The following is a 19,902-nucleotide window of genomic DNA, read 5'->3' on the forward strand; positions in this document are numbered from 1 at the left end:
AGCCGATGGATACTGCACCGCCGAGCTTCCGGGTGTTTCCTTTAAGGCTTGAGAGCTTGCTCTGTTAAAGCTATGTTACGTAATTGTTTAACTACACGGTTTGGAAAGACGGTCGGATATTCCAAGACAAACATGGTCACTGAGAAGCCAGCTCAACTAGCAACGTTTCTACAATGAACCTAGGTTGCCATTGTCAACAGGCGATGCTTGAAAAGGGCGCCTTGTGATATTTCAGCACTCCTGATTCAAAAAGAAATTTACTTAACAGTATTTCTGACCCTCAGAAATAAACATGGGCCCAAAGTAACACGGGCAAGGTAGAGTAATCACGGCAGAACAGAAAACCACACGCCTGTATCATACCGGGCAGGCGTCCCCGGAGAATACCATAATTTACCTGGCGCTGACATACACCTTTCAAGCAACAACTTCGCATCCTAAACGTACCGCACAGAAATACTTATTCATATGGGAATTCGAACTTAACACACATGCCTAATTGCCGTAGACTTACTTCCCATAGTATTGGCAGGCCTTATACAAACCAAACATCAATAATATAATATTACGCTGCAAGAAAACTGATAAAATACAGTGGTCGAGTTCTTCATACCTGGCGTTCATTACCACCATTTCCAGACAAAACGGTCAGCAGTTGGCTCTCTACAAATGTTTTGCAATGTACCATGACGTTATCAGGCAATGACGTATCGAAGACCATACCAACCAGTTTGCAATCTCATTGACAGCGTATTGCTCAAGGCCACGAAAAACCATTATCATCTCGTTTTTTCGAGTTAAGGAAAATCATCCTTTGCATCAACGTACATACACGGTCAGTTGACTGAGAGAATGGTTTCATACGAGGCCTGCACACGATTGTTTTGGTTTGGTTGTTTGGAATAAAGACCATTCGGCCAGAAACGATCACTTCAGAATTATGGGATGCAAGATAATTGATAACGGCGGAGCAGGATCACGTGTGCCCGGGGGGGGGGGGGGGGGGGGGCAGCCGCTGAGCTTTAGCCTGCGCATGGGTCCGCGGTGTGTGTGTCAGACATCCGGTCGAGGAACTCCTTCAGGATGTCTCTGGGCACACCCGTGGCTGACGCCTGCAGCGTGACGCCTGGGCGCCTAAAATCAGTTGCCTTTCTACGACCAAACCAAGATGGTAGTTCACCGCATCATTTGCCTGGTCTTTATTTGCTTACGTAAAGGCACGTAGAACACGAAGAAGAGCCAAAAGCGACGACACGACGAACTTTTGACACTGTCGCAACAAATCACAACACAACACATCAAAGAACGTTCCATGGTATCAACGGTTTTTAAAATGGTGATGTGTTTAAGCGAATTTTTACCTTTAGCACGCACAGTAGAGCACTTAAGGGAATTAAAAAATTATCTGATTATTAAAATCATCACTTAAAATTGTTTATCACTTAAATTAATTATCACTTAAATTTAATTACTTAATTATCACTTAATTAATTATCACTTATTAATTATCACTTAAAAAATTATCTGATTTAGACCGGTACGCCACTCCAGAACCCAATGCGACCGCAAATGCGGCTTTTTGCAACTTTATTTTCCAAATCAATCATGAGCTTGCATAGCTAAGTTGTGCTCATAATAATTCGTATTAATGCGCATCAAGGTCGTTTGCTGATATCATTATAAAGGGCAAAAGATGTCATACATCAGCCTATGTTTGGCTTGCTCTGAAACAGCTTAAATCAAAATGTTGTGACCGACTCAAGAATAGCAATCATGAGCTGGTTTAAAGTATTCTGAATGTTTGCCAGAACAAGCTACCATTACCAAAGGCCCCTTTTTTATTATCTGGCGTGCATGGAAGTAGCTCTGAGCATATGTCTTGCACACATGACATGCAAAATGACCAGCATAATCCCCTATTCTTTGCTAAGAAGCCAAATTCTCAAACACAAACTACGGTCACTGAAACGGACAATCACAATCGGGACGAAATGAAATCCTGAAACACGTAGCGATGCTTTGAAGTACAATTTCCTAACATCAACACAGTTTAGAATTAATTGAGGTGAGTGAAAAATCAGTGCGTGACTGCATAACGAGTTGTGATAATAATGACATGTCCAAAACTATCAATCATTATTGGTTAGCAGACACTTTTTATTGAATATCACACTCAATGACAAGTTCACCTAAATTACCATTTAGCCATAATTGCAACGAAAATATTTGCGACTATGAGCCCTATGATATGGTTATTTTGGTAGTGGTTTGAGCCTGAATTGCCATGTTTGGAATTTGCATTAGTTTCTGTCTGGTGGAGTTGCAGTTTCCGTTGTGTTATAACACTCTCACTCTGTTTTCCTGCGTTGCCCAGCTTTTGCGGTGCGGTGCAATCCGCTTGCAGATCCATCAGACATCCGGCGCATGATGTAGTCCGTTGGGCGCTCTAACGCACATAATACACATAAATGTTGCACTGCATGCAATGGTGTTACACGTCGGTGCACATGTCATACCGACTTAGCAAGCTACAGAGCTCGTGGACGTCATCCGAACCGCTCGCTGACTTTCGTCGCGCGCGTCACGAGCAAGGACAACAGTGAAAGGACGGGCACCCGAAGAGTATAGGCCCGCAAATGAGTCGAGACCGCGAATGCATCCGAGGAGTCTCTATCTCAGATGGAGTGAGAACCACGGAGTCACCCGAGGAGTCGAAGTTTCGAAGCGTTATACAGCTAAGGACAACCAATGAACGAGTGAAAACTGCGCGTAGACGTTCGTCTTTCAGCAGCGCTGTATATAGATGTTCCAACAGCGGAGGAGCTGCACGCCATCTTGCGTTTAGCCTGATGGTTGGACAGAGTTGCCGGATTCCCCACGACGAAAGAGGTTTTGAAGGAGCTGAAGGCTGCTGCTGAACGCCTTGCGGATGAACAAGTGGCTCATGCTGTAGACCCACGCTTCGGCAGCCAAGCAGCCGAGACGAGCAAGGTGGAGTATAGATGCCAGTGTAGGCATGCTGACCCAGCGGGTGCCGATCCTGAGACCAAAAGCGATGATGTCCAGAATGACGAAGAGCGACAAAACTTTGACAATTTTCCTAAAAGATTTGTTACGAGTCAAAGCAAAGTTGTTTGCAGTACCGTCTGTGATTCCTGCCGGAATCGCCTCCACCTGATTTTGCCGAAGTCCTGTGATTCCAGATATGACGAACAAGATTCCGGTGGCTACCGAAACGAGCAGAAGAAAGGCTTCAGCATAAAACATAAAAACCCTCGGCAATTTTTCCCAGCGACAGTCTTGTCCAACTTCAGTCGGTTCTCCGATGCGCTGTCCGAACTGGTAGAAGTTTTCCAACTGGAGTGCAGAACAGGTGGCCCCCACCATAGCCGTAAACGGGACGGTCAGCCATGGCAGAACAAGAAGCCACTTTGTCCAGCGGTCCATGACGTCGCGGTAATGCAGCGGAAAGATGACGGCAATAAACTGGTCGAGGACGACCAGCATCTGCGCCATCTTCAAGGAGATTGCAAGAAAGATGCCAGCTATCTGAACCGACTGGCAGACGACATACAGGACGTGGTTAAAAATGAGGTCCAGGCAACCGACCAGCACCAAATTCAGTGCAAACAGTAGGTCGGCGAGCGCCAGGTTCGCCACGAGCAGTGCCATCGGCTCGTCATGCAATGTGTTGGTCCGGCCGATCACCAACAGCGGTATGGAGAAATTAAGGGCGAGAGCAGAGCCCATGGCCACTTTGAGATACGGTACCATCACGCTGACGCTCTGGGTCTTGTTGGGCGGCCTACGACCTCCCCTGGCCTAGCTCTCAAGCCGCACTGACCGTAAGCGACAGCGGTGATCTACTTTGACCTGACATCTCGCGGTATGGTAAATGACCAATTATTTCGGGATTTACTGACGCGTATTTCAACGAACGCATTAGAGCTCTTTCCAAAGTATGTGTGCCAAGCGTAAGCTAGCTGAACGTCACAAACATGAAAAAATTGATTCAAGAGGGGTATAAGGATTCAAGATGCATCACAATAATCATGCACAAAGGCATTTGATATTACTTACCGAGTGACTTCTATTACTACCATCATACCAGGCCGGACACCGAAGATGACGTCACCAACCTCGGAGGTTTCCATGCGCTTTGCCACAGAGCTGAAAGGTGCTTCTGAATTAGAAACGTGAGCGTTCATTTTGTTTCATAACGCTATGGTTAACATGATGTTTCCCCTTCCTCCGTAAAACCATGTATTTCCAAGAGTCGGTATGAGCGATGCCAGATCACTTCCATGCCCTTCTCCTGGCTCTTTCCTCATTCTCCAATGACTCCTTATTTTAAAGTGAAATTCACAGAACGGGGTTCCGGATCCTCACCAATTATTGTGGGCCCAAAATGACACGGGGAAGGTAGAGCAATCACCCGAGAACAGAAATACACACGCTTATATTATACTGCACAAGAGTCCGCCGGGCAATGCCATGATATTCCTGGCGCTGGCGTACACCTTTCAATCATGCACTTCGTAGGCTAGACGCACCGTACAGGAAAACGTATTTAGGTATGATTTCAAAGTCCAACCACATACACTGCATCAGCGGAGTGCGGCTTTCATACCAATGTGACTTTCTGGAATTCTCTTTTCTAAATTCATCATGATCCGGCTGAGCTATGTTATGCTCATGCTAATCCATATCCGTGCGCATTAATGTTGTTTGCTACTAACATCATCAACATTTAAATATGTCACACATCAGCCTATTTTAGGCTTGCTTTGTAACAACTTTCATCAGAATTTTGTGACCGACGGAAAAATAACAACCATCAGCTGGGTTTAATTATTCCGAATGACTGCCAGAATAAGCTCTTAGTAACAAATGACCTTATTTATTGACCTGGCGTGAATTGAAGTACCTCTGAGCACGTATCTCGCACACATGACTTGGAAAATAACCAGCAGAAGCCTCTATTGTTTGCTAAGGAGCTGAACCCTCAAACAAAAACCAGGCTTTCTTAAAGGGGGAATTAAATTCTTGACGAACCTAATATCAACACAATTTATAATTAACAGAGCGGAATGAAAAATCAACGCGACCTTACGTTACGAGTTCTGATAATAATGACATGTTCAAAATATCAAGTCAGTGTTGGTTAGCAGACACTTTCTACTGAATATCATACTCAATGACATGTTTATCTAAACCTCCATTTAGTCATAATTTGAGCGTGAATTAACATGTCTGGAAGTTAAATTCGATTTTGTCCGGTCAAGTTGTAGTTCCTGGCGTATTATGACACCCTCACCCCGCTTCCTGCGTTGCCCAACTTTTCTGGTGCAGTACAATCCGCTTGCAGATCCATCCGACATCCGGTGATTGATCCAGTCCGTGGAGTGCTCTAACGCACATTACACACATGCGTGTTCCATTGCGTGCAATGATGTTACATCATGTGTACACAGGTTACATTGATATAGCCAACTACAAAGCTCGTGGACGTCATCCGAGCCGCTCGCTGACTTTCGTCGCGCGCGTCACGAACAAGGGCAGCAATGAAAGGACAGGCACCCGAAGAGCATTAGCCTGCAAAGGAGTCGAGACCGGAGAAAACATCCAAGGGGCCTCCGTCTCAAATAGAGTGGGAACCACGGAGTCACCCGAGGGGTCGAAACGTTAAACAGCTAAGGACGACCGCTGAACGAGTGAAAACTGCGTGTAGACGTTAGTCTTTCAACGCGCTGCGCCTAAGAGATGTTCCAACAGCTAAAGAGCCGCACGACATTTTGCGTTTAGCCTGATGGATGGACGGAGTTTCCGGATTCCCCACGAACAAACAGGCCTCGAGGGGGCTGGAGGCTGTTGCTGAACGCCTTCCGCACGAGCACGTGGCTCATGCTATAGACTCACGCTTCGGCAGTCAAGCAGCCGAGACGATTAAGGTGGAGTATAGATGCCAGTGTGGGCATGCTGATCCAGCGGGTGCCGATCCTGAGATCACCTCCGATGGTGTCCAGAATGTCGAAAAGGCACAGAACTTTGACAATTTTCATGGAAGTTTTGGTACAAGTCAGGGCAAAGTTGTTTGCAGTGCCGTCAGTGATTCCTGCCGAAATCGCCTCCGCCTGATTGTGCCGAAGTCCCGTAATTCCAGCGAAGACGAACAAAAATCCGGTGGCTACCGAAACGAACATAAGGAATGCTTCAACAAAAAACATATAAACGCTCGGCAGATTTTCCCAGCGACAGTTCTGTCCAACTTCAGTCAATTCTCCGACGCGCTGTCCGAACTGGTGGACTGTTTCCAAATGGAGGGCAGAACAGGCGGCCCCAACCACAGCCGTAAACAGGACAGGCAGCCAAGGCAAATCAAGCAACCACTTCATCCAACAGTCCATGATGTCGCGGTAATGCAGCAGATAGACGACGGCGATGAACTGGTCGAGGGCGACCAACATCTGCGTCATCTTCAGAGCAATTGCGAAACAGGCGGCTGCGATCTGAACGAAGCGACAGCCTACGTACAGCACGCGGTTAAAAATGAGGTCCACGATACCAATCAGCAGCACACTCATGACACACAGTAGGTCGGCGAGCGCCAGGTTCGCCACGAGCGGCGCCGTCGGCTCGTCATGCAGTGTGTTGGTCCGGCCGATCACCAACAGCTGTATGGAGACATTCAGGGCGAGCTTAGAGCCGATGGCCACTTCGAGCCAAGGTACCATCACGCTGACGCTCTGGGTTGTGATGGGCGGCCTGCGGCCTTCCCTGATATAGATCTAGACCCGCACTGACGGTTAGCGACAGCGAGGATCAACTTTGACCTGGCGTCTTTGTGAATGAGTAATTATTTCGGGATTTACTGACGCCGATTCCAACGAACGCCTTAGAGCTGTTTTCAAAACGTGTTCTAAGCGTAAGCTGGCTGAACGTCACAAATACGAAAAAATAAATATGTCATGTAGAAAGGGCATTTGATGCTACATACCGAGTGACTTCTATTACTACCATCGTATGAGGTCGGACACCGAATATTACGTCACTAACCTCGAAGGTTACCCTGCGATTTGCCACGGAACCGAAGGGTGCTTGCGCCTAAGCTGGTGCACATTTGGTGAGTTTGGCGGCGGAACTCAAAGATTAGGGGTTAGTTGGCGGAAAGGTAAGAAGAAGGAGACGAGAAAGCAAAAAGGGTGGCATAGATGACAGGACAACTCCCAAACACCAAATTGATATATGTTCCAGTTCACAAAGTCATCTGCATTACCTTGGTTTCGCTGTTTAAATCGCGTGTATGTCTGGCAGGTATCGGACCCCATCGCGCCCGGCGATTTCAACTAAGTTCCCCCCCCCCCCCCCACAGGCTACTAACTGAATTCGAGTTTGTTTCTTGTTCGCGAGTGGGTACAGGGGCGGGCTTTGTAGTTGCTGTCGGCCGCAGGCATGTGATACTGCGTCGGGGAACAGAGAAACTCGACCGCAGGGCGAGTCTGCGGCGACACAATCCTATGCAAGCGAGACGATGCTGGTAGTCCTGCCCTTCGACCATTGCAATGAACGCTCTTGTCGTTGCAGCGGTTGTATATACGACCACACACCAACCCTGCACACGGTTCATTTACAGGTTTGGCAGTTAGTCATAGCTCCCAACGCAGTTGTAACTGAAGTCGACCTGCCGTTGTGGCATGACTTTGGTCTAGACTGATCTTAGTGACCGGACAGAATCTTTACATTACGTTTAAATTGTTATGTAGAGGGCATGCCGCCATCATTATCGACATGATGGCAGCGCTTCGCAAATTGTAAAGTGCATTTGTGAAGAACACTATGCGTATAGACAAAACAGCATTTGTGGCTTTATTTTTCAAAGAAGAAAGAGGAAAATGGAGAGATGAATGTGATATGTTGGCTATATGCCTTCATCGAAACGAATATCGGTTGCAAATTAAAGTTTGCCTGCAGATTTTACTCGACGCCTCAGTTTTTTTCCTTCAGAAACAGCTAGCCACAGTTTTTACAGACCACCAACATGCAGGGGATTAAACAAAAGCAATTGCCGGTCATTTCTGCGATACAGTGCACATCTAACTGAGAATTAAAAAGCGCGAAAAATACCTGTATGTGCAAACGAATTCAAGTTCACAGGCTTCACGCATAACAGATAATTTACTTCCGCAAGCGATTTCAAGTACACAGACATCTCGCATCACGCATCACTTTTACATGCAAACGATTTCAATTAAACAGACATCGTGTATCAAGCGTCAGACAACACTGATACATGAAGGCGATTTTAAGCCGGCATGCATTGCACATCAAGACACTGGTCACATTCAAATTATCGTTCATAATGACTCCTGTACATAGAACTATGGTCGCCAACTTCTTATAAAAATAGATTCACCATTTTTCCTGTCTGGATGGTCCCGTGCTTTGAAGATACCTTAGAGCTCTAAAAGGAAATGGTCCGTACTTCCTTGGGTTTTACCCTTAGCGTGCTCTGTGAAAAAGATGGTCGCCGAAGAGATTTTTTACTATCTGTTTCGTTTTTAGCATCTCGCAGGTGTTCAACACAAGTGAAACGAGTTGGACGCATGGACGTCTTAACATAGGCTATGTACCTCCCATGTTTTTCGCGCAGTTTACGCTTAAATTCGTAAGCCACATTTCTTCGCGTGCAAACACCCTAAAACCCAGCCATCCATATATGACACCTATGGCACCCCGGGCACTTATACTTCGAGATTATATATTAAACTAGAGAGTTCTTTGGCTCCTTATCGTTCTTCTAAGCTATCCGTAAGTGTGGTTTCAATTTGGGAGGATATGGTGAATTTTCCAGAGCAAGTATTCATCTATGTCAGGTAGTGTTAAGCCAACTTCTTTACCCAATTTAGCCTTTACAATGAACCATACAGAAAGGGGGTCTGCATTTGGATACACTAGTGACGGTGGAAAAGAGGAACAATCATACAACGTTAGAAACGGAGCTGTGATCAAGCCCACCAACTCTAGTGCGATTCTGCACCGCGAATCTGGGCATCCGACTTCCACTAAACACAATATAATTCGAAATACGCTCCATATGGCTCTAAGCAACTTATCAAGCAGTGAAAAATACGGAACGAGCTCAAATATGTGGACTCAGCTCTTGCGCAATGGATATCTTCCATGACATTTAGGTTGCATGATGGAAGAGGTCAAAACATCTAGAGCACATGGGGGAGTATGCTAGGAAACGGGAACACGCCTCGTCAACCGGCGGATTCTTGACACTATCCTACACAGATGAGCACTTGCTTTTGAAAATCAAACATATCGTTGGGAAATCGAAACTGCGCGTACGGATAGCTTGGACGAACAAGATACTAAAATAAGTCTAAGGTGAAATATCCTATCTCGAAGCTTAAGTGCCCGAGGGGCAATGAATGCTACTGATGCAATCCTGGGCTTCAAGGGATTTTCACTGAAAAACAGCGGTGTTTATGAATTTAACGCGCGCCCGGGTTGCCGGTTCAATACCCTTCGCTCGAGTGGGAGGGGGGGGGGGGGGGGGGGGGTGGTTGGCGGATGATCTCATCCGCTGAGACCTCAGGAACAAGTGAGCTAGAGATGCCAAATTCACAGGGTGTGTTAACCTGTACGTGAACTCACTTAGGTTGACGTTTGAGGTTTCTAGGTCATGATCTCTGGGTTAAACAAGGTCAAACATGGTCAAATTCCAGGTTGGTCTCCAAAGGGCCTCTGGAACCTAGGTGACTGTCCCAATCAAAAGACCACATGTTCATTTGAGATCAATGGTCTTGTGCGACCTTGTGAAAGCCATGGCGACCAAAATCATACAAGACTGCCTTGAGTTTTGCAATTGGATAAGCGACAAAGATTACGCTAGGCAGTATGCTGCTAAAAACAAACAGTTAAGAAGCCCATGGAAGGTTAAAATGTGGTTTCTGTTATCAACAAATTTGAGAGTGAGCACCAGAAACTACCCCATATAAGCCCTATATAAGCCCTAGAGTAATAAGCAATAAATATATAAGCCCTAGAGTAATAAAAGCTGTTAGTTCTGACCGTGGTCTGAACTCAGCACCTCACCCTAGTTCAATTTCATTTGCTTATTCAAGTGTTGTGTATCCTAGGAAAGTATCTCAGAGGTGTATGGCTTCGCTTAACACTCCTCTGTTGGATCAGACAGAACAGTTTCGGAAAAAATTGCCTTCGATGAAACCATGACCTAACTCTGACCTGCCATAGGTCAGTGGCCTGACATAGTGCATCTAAATGTTTGATGCCAGACGATCCGCATTTTGATGTCTACAGCTATGCAAAATTTGGCGCGGCTACGCTGCGCCATTCCGAAATCATTCCAGAAAAATTATGTGTGGGGTCCATTTGACCCCCACCCCATCGCGTGTTAAGTCTAAACATTGTGAGAGAAAAAAAAACAGAGGTGTGATATCGTCGATTTCGGGAAGTCCTAGCGCCTTATTGGCTTAAGCTATAATGAACATCTGCGAGATGCCAATATAAAAACTGATAATATCATTTTCGGCGATCTCTTTGGACAAACCCCGCTCGGCTGAAATCCGGGGGGATATAGTCCCTTCACCCGTTTTAGAGCTCAGGTCCCTCGAGTAAGTGGCAAGAACCCAATACTAATATGATGAGCCTCTGAGCAACTGAGCGTACCCTGGCGTATTACGCCCCGGAAAAGCGTACAGAGCTTTTCGGGAAATCAGTTGAAGTCGGTGGAGGACAACATGATCGATCAAGAGTGTTCAGGCATAGAAGAAGATAGCGTCCCGGCAGCGACATTGGGCCCCACGAGAAAGTGCAAAGATATCAAAGGCAACGTAGAAAGCTCCCTAGCGATCAGACTGACCCGGAAAGTGGGCATATTGGGTCCAGGCAACAGCGCTATGTCTCTGGACACCGTAATCAACCCCAAAATTTTGTCCAAGCAACGTTTCCTCAATCAGCAAAGAATTAACTTGATCTGCTCATCAAGTCTTTACTTTTGCCAGTAACCGCTCTTGGTTGTCTGTAGGCCCGAAGACGTCCAACTGAGTTGCATGTAACGTTTTGTTAGAAAACTGCGCCCGGTCGGCCAGTTGTGGGCAGCTTGGGAGCCTATAGGTCCCTTGGCATAGTTCATGGGAGACATGATCCTGTACCTTCCCCTCCCCGTCTGTGTCCACCATCGGCTCCAGCAGCTGAATAGGTAAATCGGCAGGCCCGTCAAGAACATAGGACCATGCACTCAACTAAGAAGTAATCAAAACACAGCATGGAGAGCCTGGGAACGATTGAGTGTGCCCGAGCAGGTAACAGATGGGGGCCCCCCCCGACAGGAGCGCGGGGCCAGTTCCCAAACTAGTTATTACATCGGGCCCCCGTCAAGAGCTCATGGACCTCTATTCAAATTGAAAGTCCTCAAGACCCAATAAAGAGAGCCCCCAAAAGATAAAGTGTGTCCGAGCGTCTTAACAGATAGGGCTTCTAGCAAGAACGTAAGGCCCTCCATTCAAATAGAAAGCACTCAAGACCCAATGCAGATGGCCAGCCAACGATGAAATGCACCCCAGCAGCTTATCAGAAGGGGCCCGACAAGAGCATGAGGCCCTCCATTCAAATAAGAAGTATCCAAACCCGGTGCAGAGGGCCCCCGAAATATGGAGTGCACCCAAACAGAATACCTGACGGCCCCCGATAGGAGTGCAGCGCCCTAAATTCAAAGGAGGTGAAAAGATAGGGCCGCCGACAAGAGAGTAGGGCCACACTTCAAAAGTGAAATACTCACGGCACGATGTAGTGGGCTCCGAATGATCGAGCGCGCCCGAGAATGTTAACAGATAGGGCCCCGTGAAGACCTCCACTCAAAAAGCAAGTACCCAAGACCCGACGTAGAGGTCGCCCAACAATCGGATGCACCGGAGCGGCTTATCAGAAGGGGCCACGACAAGAACGCAAGGCCCTACTTTCAAATAAGTAGTGCCGAAAGCCCAGTGCCATGGCCCCGAAAGATGGAATGTCTCAAACAGATTATCTGATGGACCCTGATAAGAGCGCAGGGCCCTAAATCCAAACAGCGAAACCCAATGTGCAGGGTCCCCGACCAATCCAGTGTGTCCGAACAGTGAGGCGAACAGAGAGGGCCCCCGACAAGTGCGTAGACCCACCGTTCAAAAAAGGGTGACCCGGTGTAGAGTCCCCCGAACGATCGAATGTGTCTGAGCAGGCTATCGGATGGGCCCCTGACGAGAGCGTAGGGCCCTCATTCAAATAAAACGTACCCAAGACCTAGTGTGAAGGGCCCCCAAAAAGATCGAGTGTATCTGAGCAGGCTATCAGATGGCCCCCGATTAGAGCGTAGGGCCCTACATTAAACTATTCAATGTGCAATGCCCCCAAACAATGCAGAGTGCCTAAGCAGGTTATCAGATGGGACCCTGAGAGGTGCGTGGGGCGTTTCTTTCAAATATAAAATATCCGCGACATGGGACCACTAATGATCGAATGTGCCCGTGCATGCTAGCAGATAGGGCCCCCGTCAAGGGCGCAGGGCCCTCCATTTAAATCGAAAGTACCCAAGACCAGACGCAGAGGTCCCCTAACAATCGAATGTGCCCGAGCAGCTCATCAGAAGGGGCCGCAACAAGAGCATAGAGCGTAGGTCCCGCCACTGAAGTAAAAAGTGCCCAAAACCCGGTGCGGAGGGGCCCCGCAAGATGGAGTGTACCCGAGCAGGTTATCAGATGGCCCCGATAGGAGCGCAGGGCCCTAAATTCAAACGCCAACACTCAATGTGCAGGGCTCCCGGACAATCCACTTTGGCCGAAGAAGTTAAGAGAGGGGACCCCAGGCAAGCGCGTATGGCCTCCATTCAAATAGGGCTTCCCCAGGACCCAATGTAGAGGGCCTCCGAAAGATCAAGTGTATCCGAGCAGGCTATCAGATGCCCTTGACAACAGCGAAGGTCCCTACATTAAAGTACCCAATGTGCCGGGCCACTAAACAATCAAGTGTGCCGGTGCCAGTTAGCAAATGGGGCCCCGGCAGTGTGCAGGGGCCTCCATTCAAATTGAGAGTATCCCGGACCCACTTTCGAGGGCCCCGACCGACAGAGTGTGCATAAGCAGGTCAACAGATGAGCTCCCGACAAGAGCGTAGGGTCCTAAGCAAGTAACCTAAAATTTGAAGCGCCCTAGACCGATGCACAAGGCCCATAAGCATATCGCAAGTGTGCCATTAGGTGAACCGAAACCAACGTAAAGGCCTCCCGAGACACCGAGAATACCCGGGCAATTTAACATGGGGTCACCTGCTCTAGCTCACAGAGCCTTTCTGGCGACTGGAAAGCATCCGTGGAAGGCCTCTGATTGACAAGAGCGCCCGGCACGCTAGCAGGAAGAGCACAGAAACAGTGCAGGGCTTTCCGAGCAAACGCAAAGCAGTCAGGGCTAACGTGGAGGACTCCTTAACGATCGAAATGACCTTGCAAGTGGTCATATAGGACCGCGGGAACAGGATAGCACCCCAGACAGCGTGATAAGGCTTATAATTTCCAATCAACTTTTTCCATTTTTGAAGATTATTTTATCTTTTCTCGTTGGCCATTTACTTTCGTTTGCGACTGTTCTCGGTGGCCTGGAAATCCAAAGAAATTTTGTTTTGTTTTGTGTTTAAAAAAACTGTATCTGTTCTGTCACCTATGGGCCCCATCGGAGCCTATGGACCAATTCAGGGTACCACGGGAGGCATGGGACCCGTCACCGCCCTCTCTGGATCCGCCCCTGATTCAATCAGTGGTGGAGGTTGGTGTGTGGGGAGGCACAGCGGCCACGTGCCAACAATTAAAGGACCATGCAGAGATTACGATGCCGCTGGCTTGTATTGTCGCAGAAATGTGGAATGACTATCATATAAATACCGGTAGGATTGCATTATCTGTTTTAGTTACATTTTGTGACACGTACATTTAAAACGAAAAACACCAAGCCACCCGAAACAAAGTGGGTGAAATCCGGTTATTTTTGTTTCGAGGTAGGCTCTTCTCAGCGACGTGGTTCGCATCACATCCGGACAACTCGTAGATACCAGCTTACCGGCTAGTTACCGGCTAGGCTTCAGCACCGGCTAAATACAAGGAGCGTATGTCCAGAGCCGACGATATTGATGGAAAGGCCGAATGACTGCGTGACTTCTCATCATGACCGGCACCTTACCGTATAATGAAATTGATGATGGCTGAGCTTTGCGTGGCATGAGCATCTCATCACTTTACTTACATGCCTACGAAGTGACCAAGAAAAGCCGATGCAAGCGTGCAATGTGGGCCCAAACATAGGTCTACCACCGTCCCGGGAATCGAACCCACCACCCACCCGTTACGAAACCTTCACCACCGCGCGGCGCTACGCATCCCCGCACATTCTAATGTCGAGATAACTATACAAAAAAAACCATCCCAGCGATGCCCACTGCGGATTGGAGGTGCCAGCTCGCCGGCGGTTCAAATTTGCGGGATGTGATTTGCGAACAGCTTGGGCAGGCCGCTAGTTATTGGCTTATGCGAGTTGCATCGGGCCCAGCTGTTGTTCTGGCTGTTGATTGGCGGAGAACGCGTGCGATTGGTGGCTTGTGGTTGGCAGAGAGGCGGCCTGGAAGTTGCAATAAGAACGTGAGCGTTTAGATAGTTTCATGACGCTATAGGTAACATGATGTTTCCCCTTCCTCCATAACTCTATGCATTTGCAAGAGGCGGGATGAACGATGTCAGACTGCTCCCATGCCGTTCTCATTTCTCTTTTCTTCTTCTCCAATGCTTAGGTGACTTCAAAACGCTCGCAAGGTCTGTTGTTAGACAACTGCAGTTTCAGCCTCCCTTGAATGGTTTGAGATGTATTTCAGAAACATCCTGAGGTTTGTTTTTGAGCCCAGGTGGCGCAATGTGAATAATCCGTAGTACGCATGCGTGGAGACGCCTTCAAAGTTCGGTGGGTGGAGCGGCTTTTCAACGCTTTGGTTTAGGTTTCTTTCTTTTGTAGGTCTTCTTTTTGAAATAGCATGTCTAACTACAGGACGAATGCCAAATTTTTGTAAACCCTGCCGCAAGCGGACACTCTGCCCACTGCCTCCTGCCCTCTGACAGAAATATTAAGATTCAAAAACCAGTACCTAACTATGGTTTATTGCACGTCGTTGCTAGCCCAGCACAACACAAGCTCTTCAGTTCAAATTCTTCAAAAATTCGGTCGAAGACAAGCGTAAGTGAACTTATCTTGACATAGATTATTAGCCTGATAACCACGACAAATTCATGCCTTTGGATTTTTGTTACATTTTAGGGCAGCGTGCAACCAGAATATTTAGATGTTCTTTCTACAAATCTTTGCAATCCTACGTCAATGTATTCTGCTTTTTATAAGAGGATGAAGCTTGGATAAGCAGATTAAATGGATCATTCCACTTTTTAACTTTTTACTACTACATTTTTAGTTGCGTTCTTTTCCTCAATCAGACGGGAACGATTTGATTGATGGTACCAGTCTCTTCGAAATTCTTTTGAATAACTCCGATTTTTTATTTCAAGTAGTGAGCACTGTTGGAGAAATCGCATTTGACTCCCTGCTCTCCACTATGCGTGTAATATTTTTCATTTACCTAGCTATTTTCCAACGTGTACGTACTGTGCTGTTTGCTGCACACTCATGTGTCACATTCACACTCACCCACCTTGCGCTGACGCAGGATATTTGTGTTGAGCTTGAATTCCCGCCTGATTAATTAATTCCGTGCAGTATGTCTAGGTGCCAAAGGTGAATGCTTCCAACGCGCAAGCAAGCGCCAGGTAAACTATAAATCCCCGTGTGACACTTGCGCGGTATGACACGGGGGTGTGGATATTTGTTGTGCCGTGCTTGCCCTACCGTGCCCCGTGTAATTTTGAGACCACATTAAATGATGTTAGCCGCGGCACTTCAGAGGGAGCTGTGGGACTGGGCTGCCGGCTGGGGGGGGGGGGGGGGGGGCTGACTGTCCGCCGTGCCACCAGGCGTAGTCTACAGCTGGCCGGCTTGCGCGCTCGTGCGGCAGACGGACGGCGTATGTTACTGTGCGGTAGTCGCGGTGGGACACGGGGCGGTGCACGCGGCGGGGGTGACTTTGTCGCGACCCATGATGGTGTGTATGTGACTGTGTGGTGTTCTGAATTCAAAACAAACAGAAATATAAACGTTAAAATGGTCGACAATTGGTAAAATGTAATCAAGCAAAACAAAAAAATGTCAGGGCTAAATTGGCATCCTGAAGCGTTCGAATGCAATCTTTTGAGAAACGATGCTGTTGTGGTGCGCTCACCAGTCACCACCTAAATATCAGCAAAAGGGTAAACGCCGTGTAGCCGATGGATACTGCACCGCCGAGCTTCCGGGTGTTTCCTTTAAGGCTTGAGAGCTTGCTCTGTTAAAGCTATGTTACGTAATTGTTTAACTACACGGGTTGGAAAGAAGGTCGGATATTCCAAGACGAACATGGTCACTGAGAAGCCAGCTCAGCTAGCAACGTTTCTACAATAAACCTAGGTTGCCATTGTCAACAGGCGATGCTTGAAAAGGGCGCCTTGTGATATTTCAGCACTCCTGATTTAAAAAGAAATTTACTTAACAGTATTTCTGACCCTCAGAAATAAACATGGGCCCAAAGTAACACGGGCAAGGTAGAGCAATCACGGCAGAACAGAAAACCACACGCCTGTATCATACCGGGCAGGCGTCCCCGGAGAATACCATAATTTACCTGGCGCTGACATACACCTTTCAAGCAACAACTTCGCATCCTAAACGTACCGCACAGAAATACTTATTCATATGGGAATTCGAACTTAACACACATGCCTAATTGCCGTAGACTTACTTCCCATAGTATTGGCAGGCCTTATACAAACCAAACATCAATAATATAATATTACGCTGCAAGAAAACTGATAAAATACAGTGGTCGAGTTCTTCATACCTGGCGTTCATTACCACCATTTCCAGACAAAACGGTCAGCAGTTGGCTCTCTACAAATGTTTTGCAATGTACCATGACGTTATCAGGCAATGACGTATCGAAGACCATACCAACCAGTTTGCAATCTCATTGACAGCGTATTGCTCAAGGCCACGAAAAACCATTATCATCTCGTTTTTTCGAGTTAAGGAAAACCATCCTTTGCATCAACGTACATACACGGTCAGTTGACTGAAGGAATGGTTTCATACGAGGCCTGCACACGATTGTTTTGGTTTGGTTGTTTGGAATAAAGACCTTTCGGCCAGAAACGATCACTTCAGAATTATGGGATGCAAGATAATTGATAACGGCGGAGCAGGATCACATGTGCCTGGGGGTGGGGGGGGGGGGGGGGGAGACCGCTGAACTTTAGCCTGCGCATGTGTCCGCGGTGTGTGTGTGTCAGACATTATGTCGAGGAACTCCTTCAGGTGGTCTCTGGGCACATCCGTGGCTGACGCCTGTAGCGTGAATCCTTGGCGCCTAAGATCAGTTGCTTTTCTACGACAAAACCAAGATGGAAGTTCACTGCATCATTTGCCTTGTCTTTATTTTTTTACATAACGGTACGAAGAGCACGAAGAAGAGCCACAAGCTACGATACGCCGAACTTTTGACACTGTCGCAGCACATCACAACACTACACAACAAAAAACGTCCCAGGGTATCAACGTCTTTAAAATATGGCAATATTTTTAAGCAAATTTTTACGTTTAGGACACGCAGTAGAGCACTTAAGGGAATTATTATCTGATCTAGACCGGTACGCATCTCCAGAACCCAATGCGATCGCCCATGCGGCTTTTTTAGAATTGTTTTCCAAATCCATCACGATCCGGCTGAGCTAATATATGCTCGTAATAATCTATATCAATGGTTGAGCTTGAGCCTGAATTAACATGTTTGGAAGTTAAATTAGTTTGTATCCGGTCAAGTTGTAGTTCCTGATGTGTTATAACACCCTCACTCCGGTTCCTGCGTTGTCCAATTTGTGTGGTGCAGTGCAATCCGCTTGCAGATCCATCCGACATCCGGCGCTTGATCCAGCCCGTGGAGTGCTCTAACGCCCATTACACACATGCGTGTTCCATTGCGTACAATGATGTTACATCGTGCGTGCACACAGTACATTAACATAGCAAGGTGCAGAACTCGTGGACATCATCCGAGCCGCTTCGTGGCTTACGTCGCGCGCGTCACGAGCAAGGACAACAGTGAAAGGGCGGACACCCGAAAAGTATTAGCCTGCAAAGGGGTCGAGACCGGGGAAACATCTGAGGAGTCTCCGTGTCAGATGGAGTGAGAACCACGGAGTCACCGGAGGAGTCGAGGCTTCGAAACGTTAAACAGCTAAGGACGACCGACGGACGAGTGAAAACTGCGTGTAGACATTCGTCATTCAACAGCGCTGTATCTAGATGTTCCAACAGCGGAGGGGCTGCACGCCATCTTGCGTTCAGCCTGATGAGTTTAGCCTGAGTTGCCGGATTGCCCACGACGAAACAGGCTTCGAAGCGGCTGGAGGCTGCTGTTGAACGCCTTGCGAATGAGCACGTGGCTCATGCTATAGACCCACGCTTCGGCAGCCAAGCAGACGAGGCGAGCAAGGTGCAGAATGGATGTCATTGTGGGCATGCTGATCCAGCGGGTGCCCATCCTGAGACCACCACCGATGATGTCCAGAATGACGAAGAGCGACAAAACTTTGACAATTTTCTTGAAAGATTTGGTACGTGTCAGAGCAAAGCTGTTTGCAGTGCCGTCAGAGATTCCCGCCGAAATCGCCTCTACCTGATTTTGTCGAAGTCCTGTAATTCCAGCGAGGACGAACAAAAATCCGGTGACTACCGAAAAGAAGAGAAGAAAGGCTTCAACAAAAAACATATATACGCTCGGCAACTTTTCCCAACGGCAGTCCTGTCCAACTTCAGTCAATTCCCCGACGCGCTGTCCGAACTGGTAGACGGTCTCCAACTGCAGGGCAGAACAGGCGGCCCCTACCACAGCCGTAAACAGGACAGCCAGCCAAGGCAGAACAAGCAGCCACTTCGTCCAGCGGTCCATGATGTCGCGGTAATGCAGCGGATAGACGACGGCGATGAACTGGTCGAGGGCGACCAGCGTCTGCGTCATCTTCAGAGCGATTCCGAAACAGGCGGCAGCGATCTGAACGGACTGGCAGGCTGCATACAGGACGTGGTTAAAAATGAGGTCCAGACAACCGATCAGCACCAGATTCAGCACAAACAGTATGTCGGCGAGCGCCAGGTTTGCCACGAGCAGTGCCATCGGCTCGTCATGCAGTGTCTTGGTCCGACCGATCACCAACAGCGGTATGGAGAAATTGAGGGCGAGAGCAGAGCCGACGGCCACTTTGAGCCACGGTACCATCACGCTAACGCTCTGGGTCCTGATGGGTGGTCTACGACCTTCCCTGGCCTAGCTCTGGAGCCGCACTGACGGTAAGCGACAGCGGGGATCTCTTTTAACTTGACATCTCGCAGTATGGTAAATGACCAATTACTTCGGGATTTACTGAAGCGTATTTCAACGAACGCATTAGAGCTCTTTCCAAAGTATGTATGTCAAGCGTAAGCTGGCTGAATGGCACAAATTAAAAAAAGATAAAATCGATTCAAATTTGGTATAAGGATTGAAGACGTACACAAATAACCTTGCACAAAATGCATTCGATATTGCTTACCGAGTGACTTCTATTACTACCATCGTATAAGGCCGGACACCGAAGATTACGCCACAAACCTCGGAGGCCTCCATGCGCTTTGCCACAGAGCTGAAAGGTGCTTCTGAATTAGAAAAGTGAGCGTTTAGTTGGTT

General features: G+C 47.8%; 1 protein-coding gene across 1 annotated transcript in view; it reads right to left on the reverse strand.

The window, feature by feature from the left end:
• The window catches only part of LOC119112688 (olfactory receptor 2T7-like), a 20,395-nt gene extending 940 nt beyond the window's left edge, over nt 1-19,455 (reverse strand). Inside the window, exons 1-2 of the mRNA XM_037236983.1 lie at nt 19,066-19,455; nt 6,401-6,674 (exon numbers count right to left, since the gene is read on the reverse strand). Coding sequence (XP_037092878.1) covers nt 6,401-6,674; nt 19,066-19,455 — 664 coding nt within the window. The remainder of the gene's footprint in view (nt 1-6,400; nt 6,675-19,065) is intronic.
• Nucleotides 19,456-19,902: the final 447 nt, after the last annotated feature.

Source organism: Pollicipes pollicipes, unplaced genomic scaffold (assembly GCF_011947565.3).
Source record: "Pollicipes pollicipes isolate AB1234 unplaced genomic scaffold, Ppol_2.1 Scaffold_1600;HRSCAF=1878_pilon_pilon_pilon, whole genome shotgun sequence".
Taxonomy (NCBI): domain Eukaryota; kingdom Metazoa; phylum Arthropoda; class Thecostraca; order Pollicipedomorpha; family Pollicipedidae; genus Pollicipes; species Pollicipes pollicipes.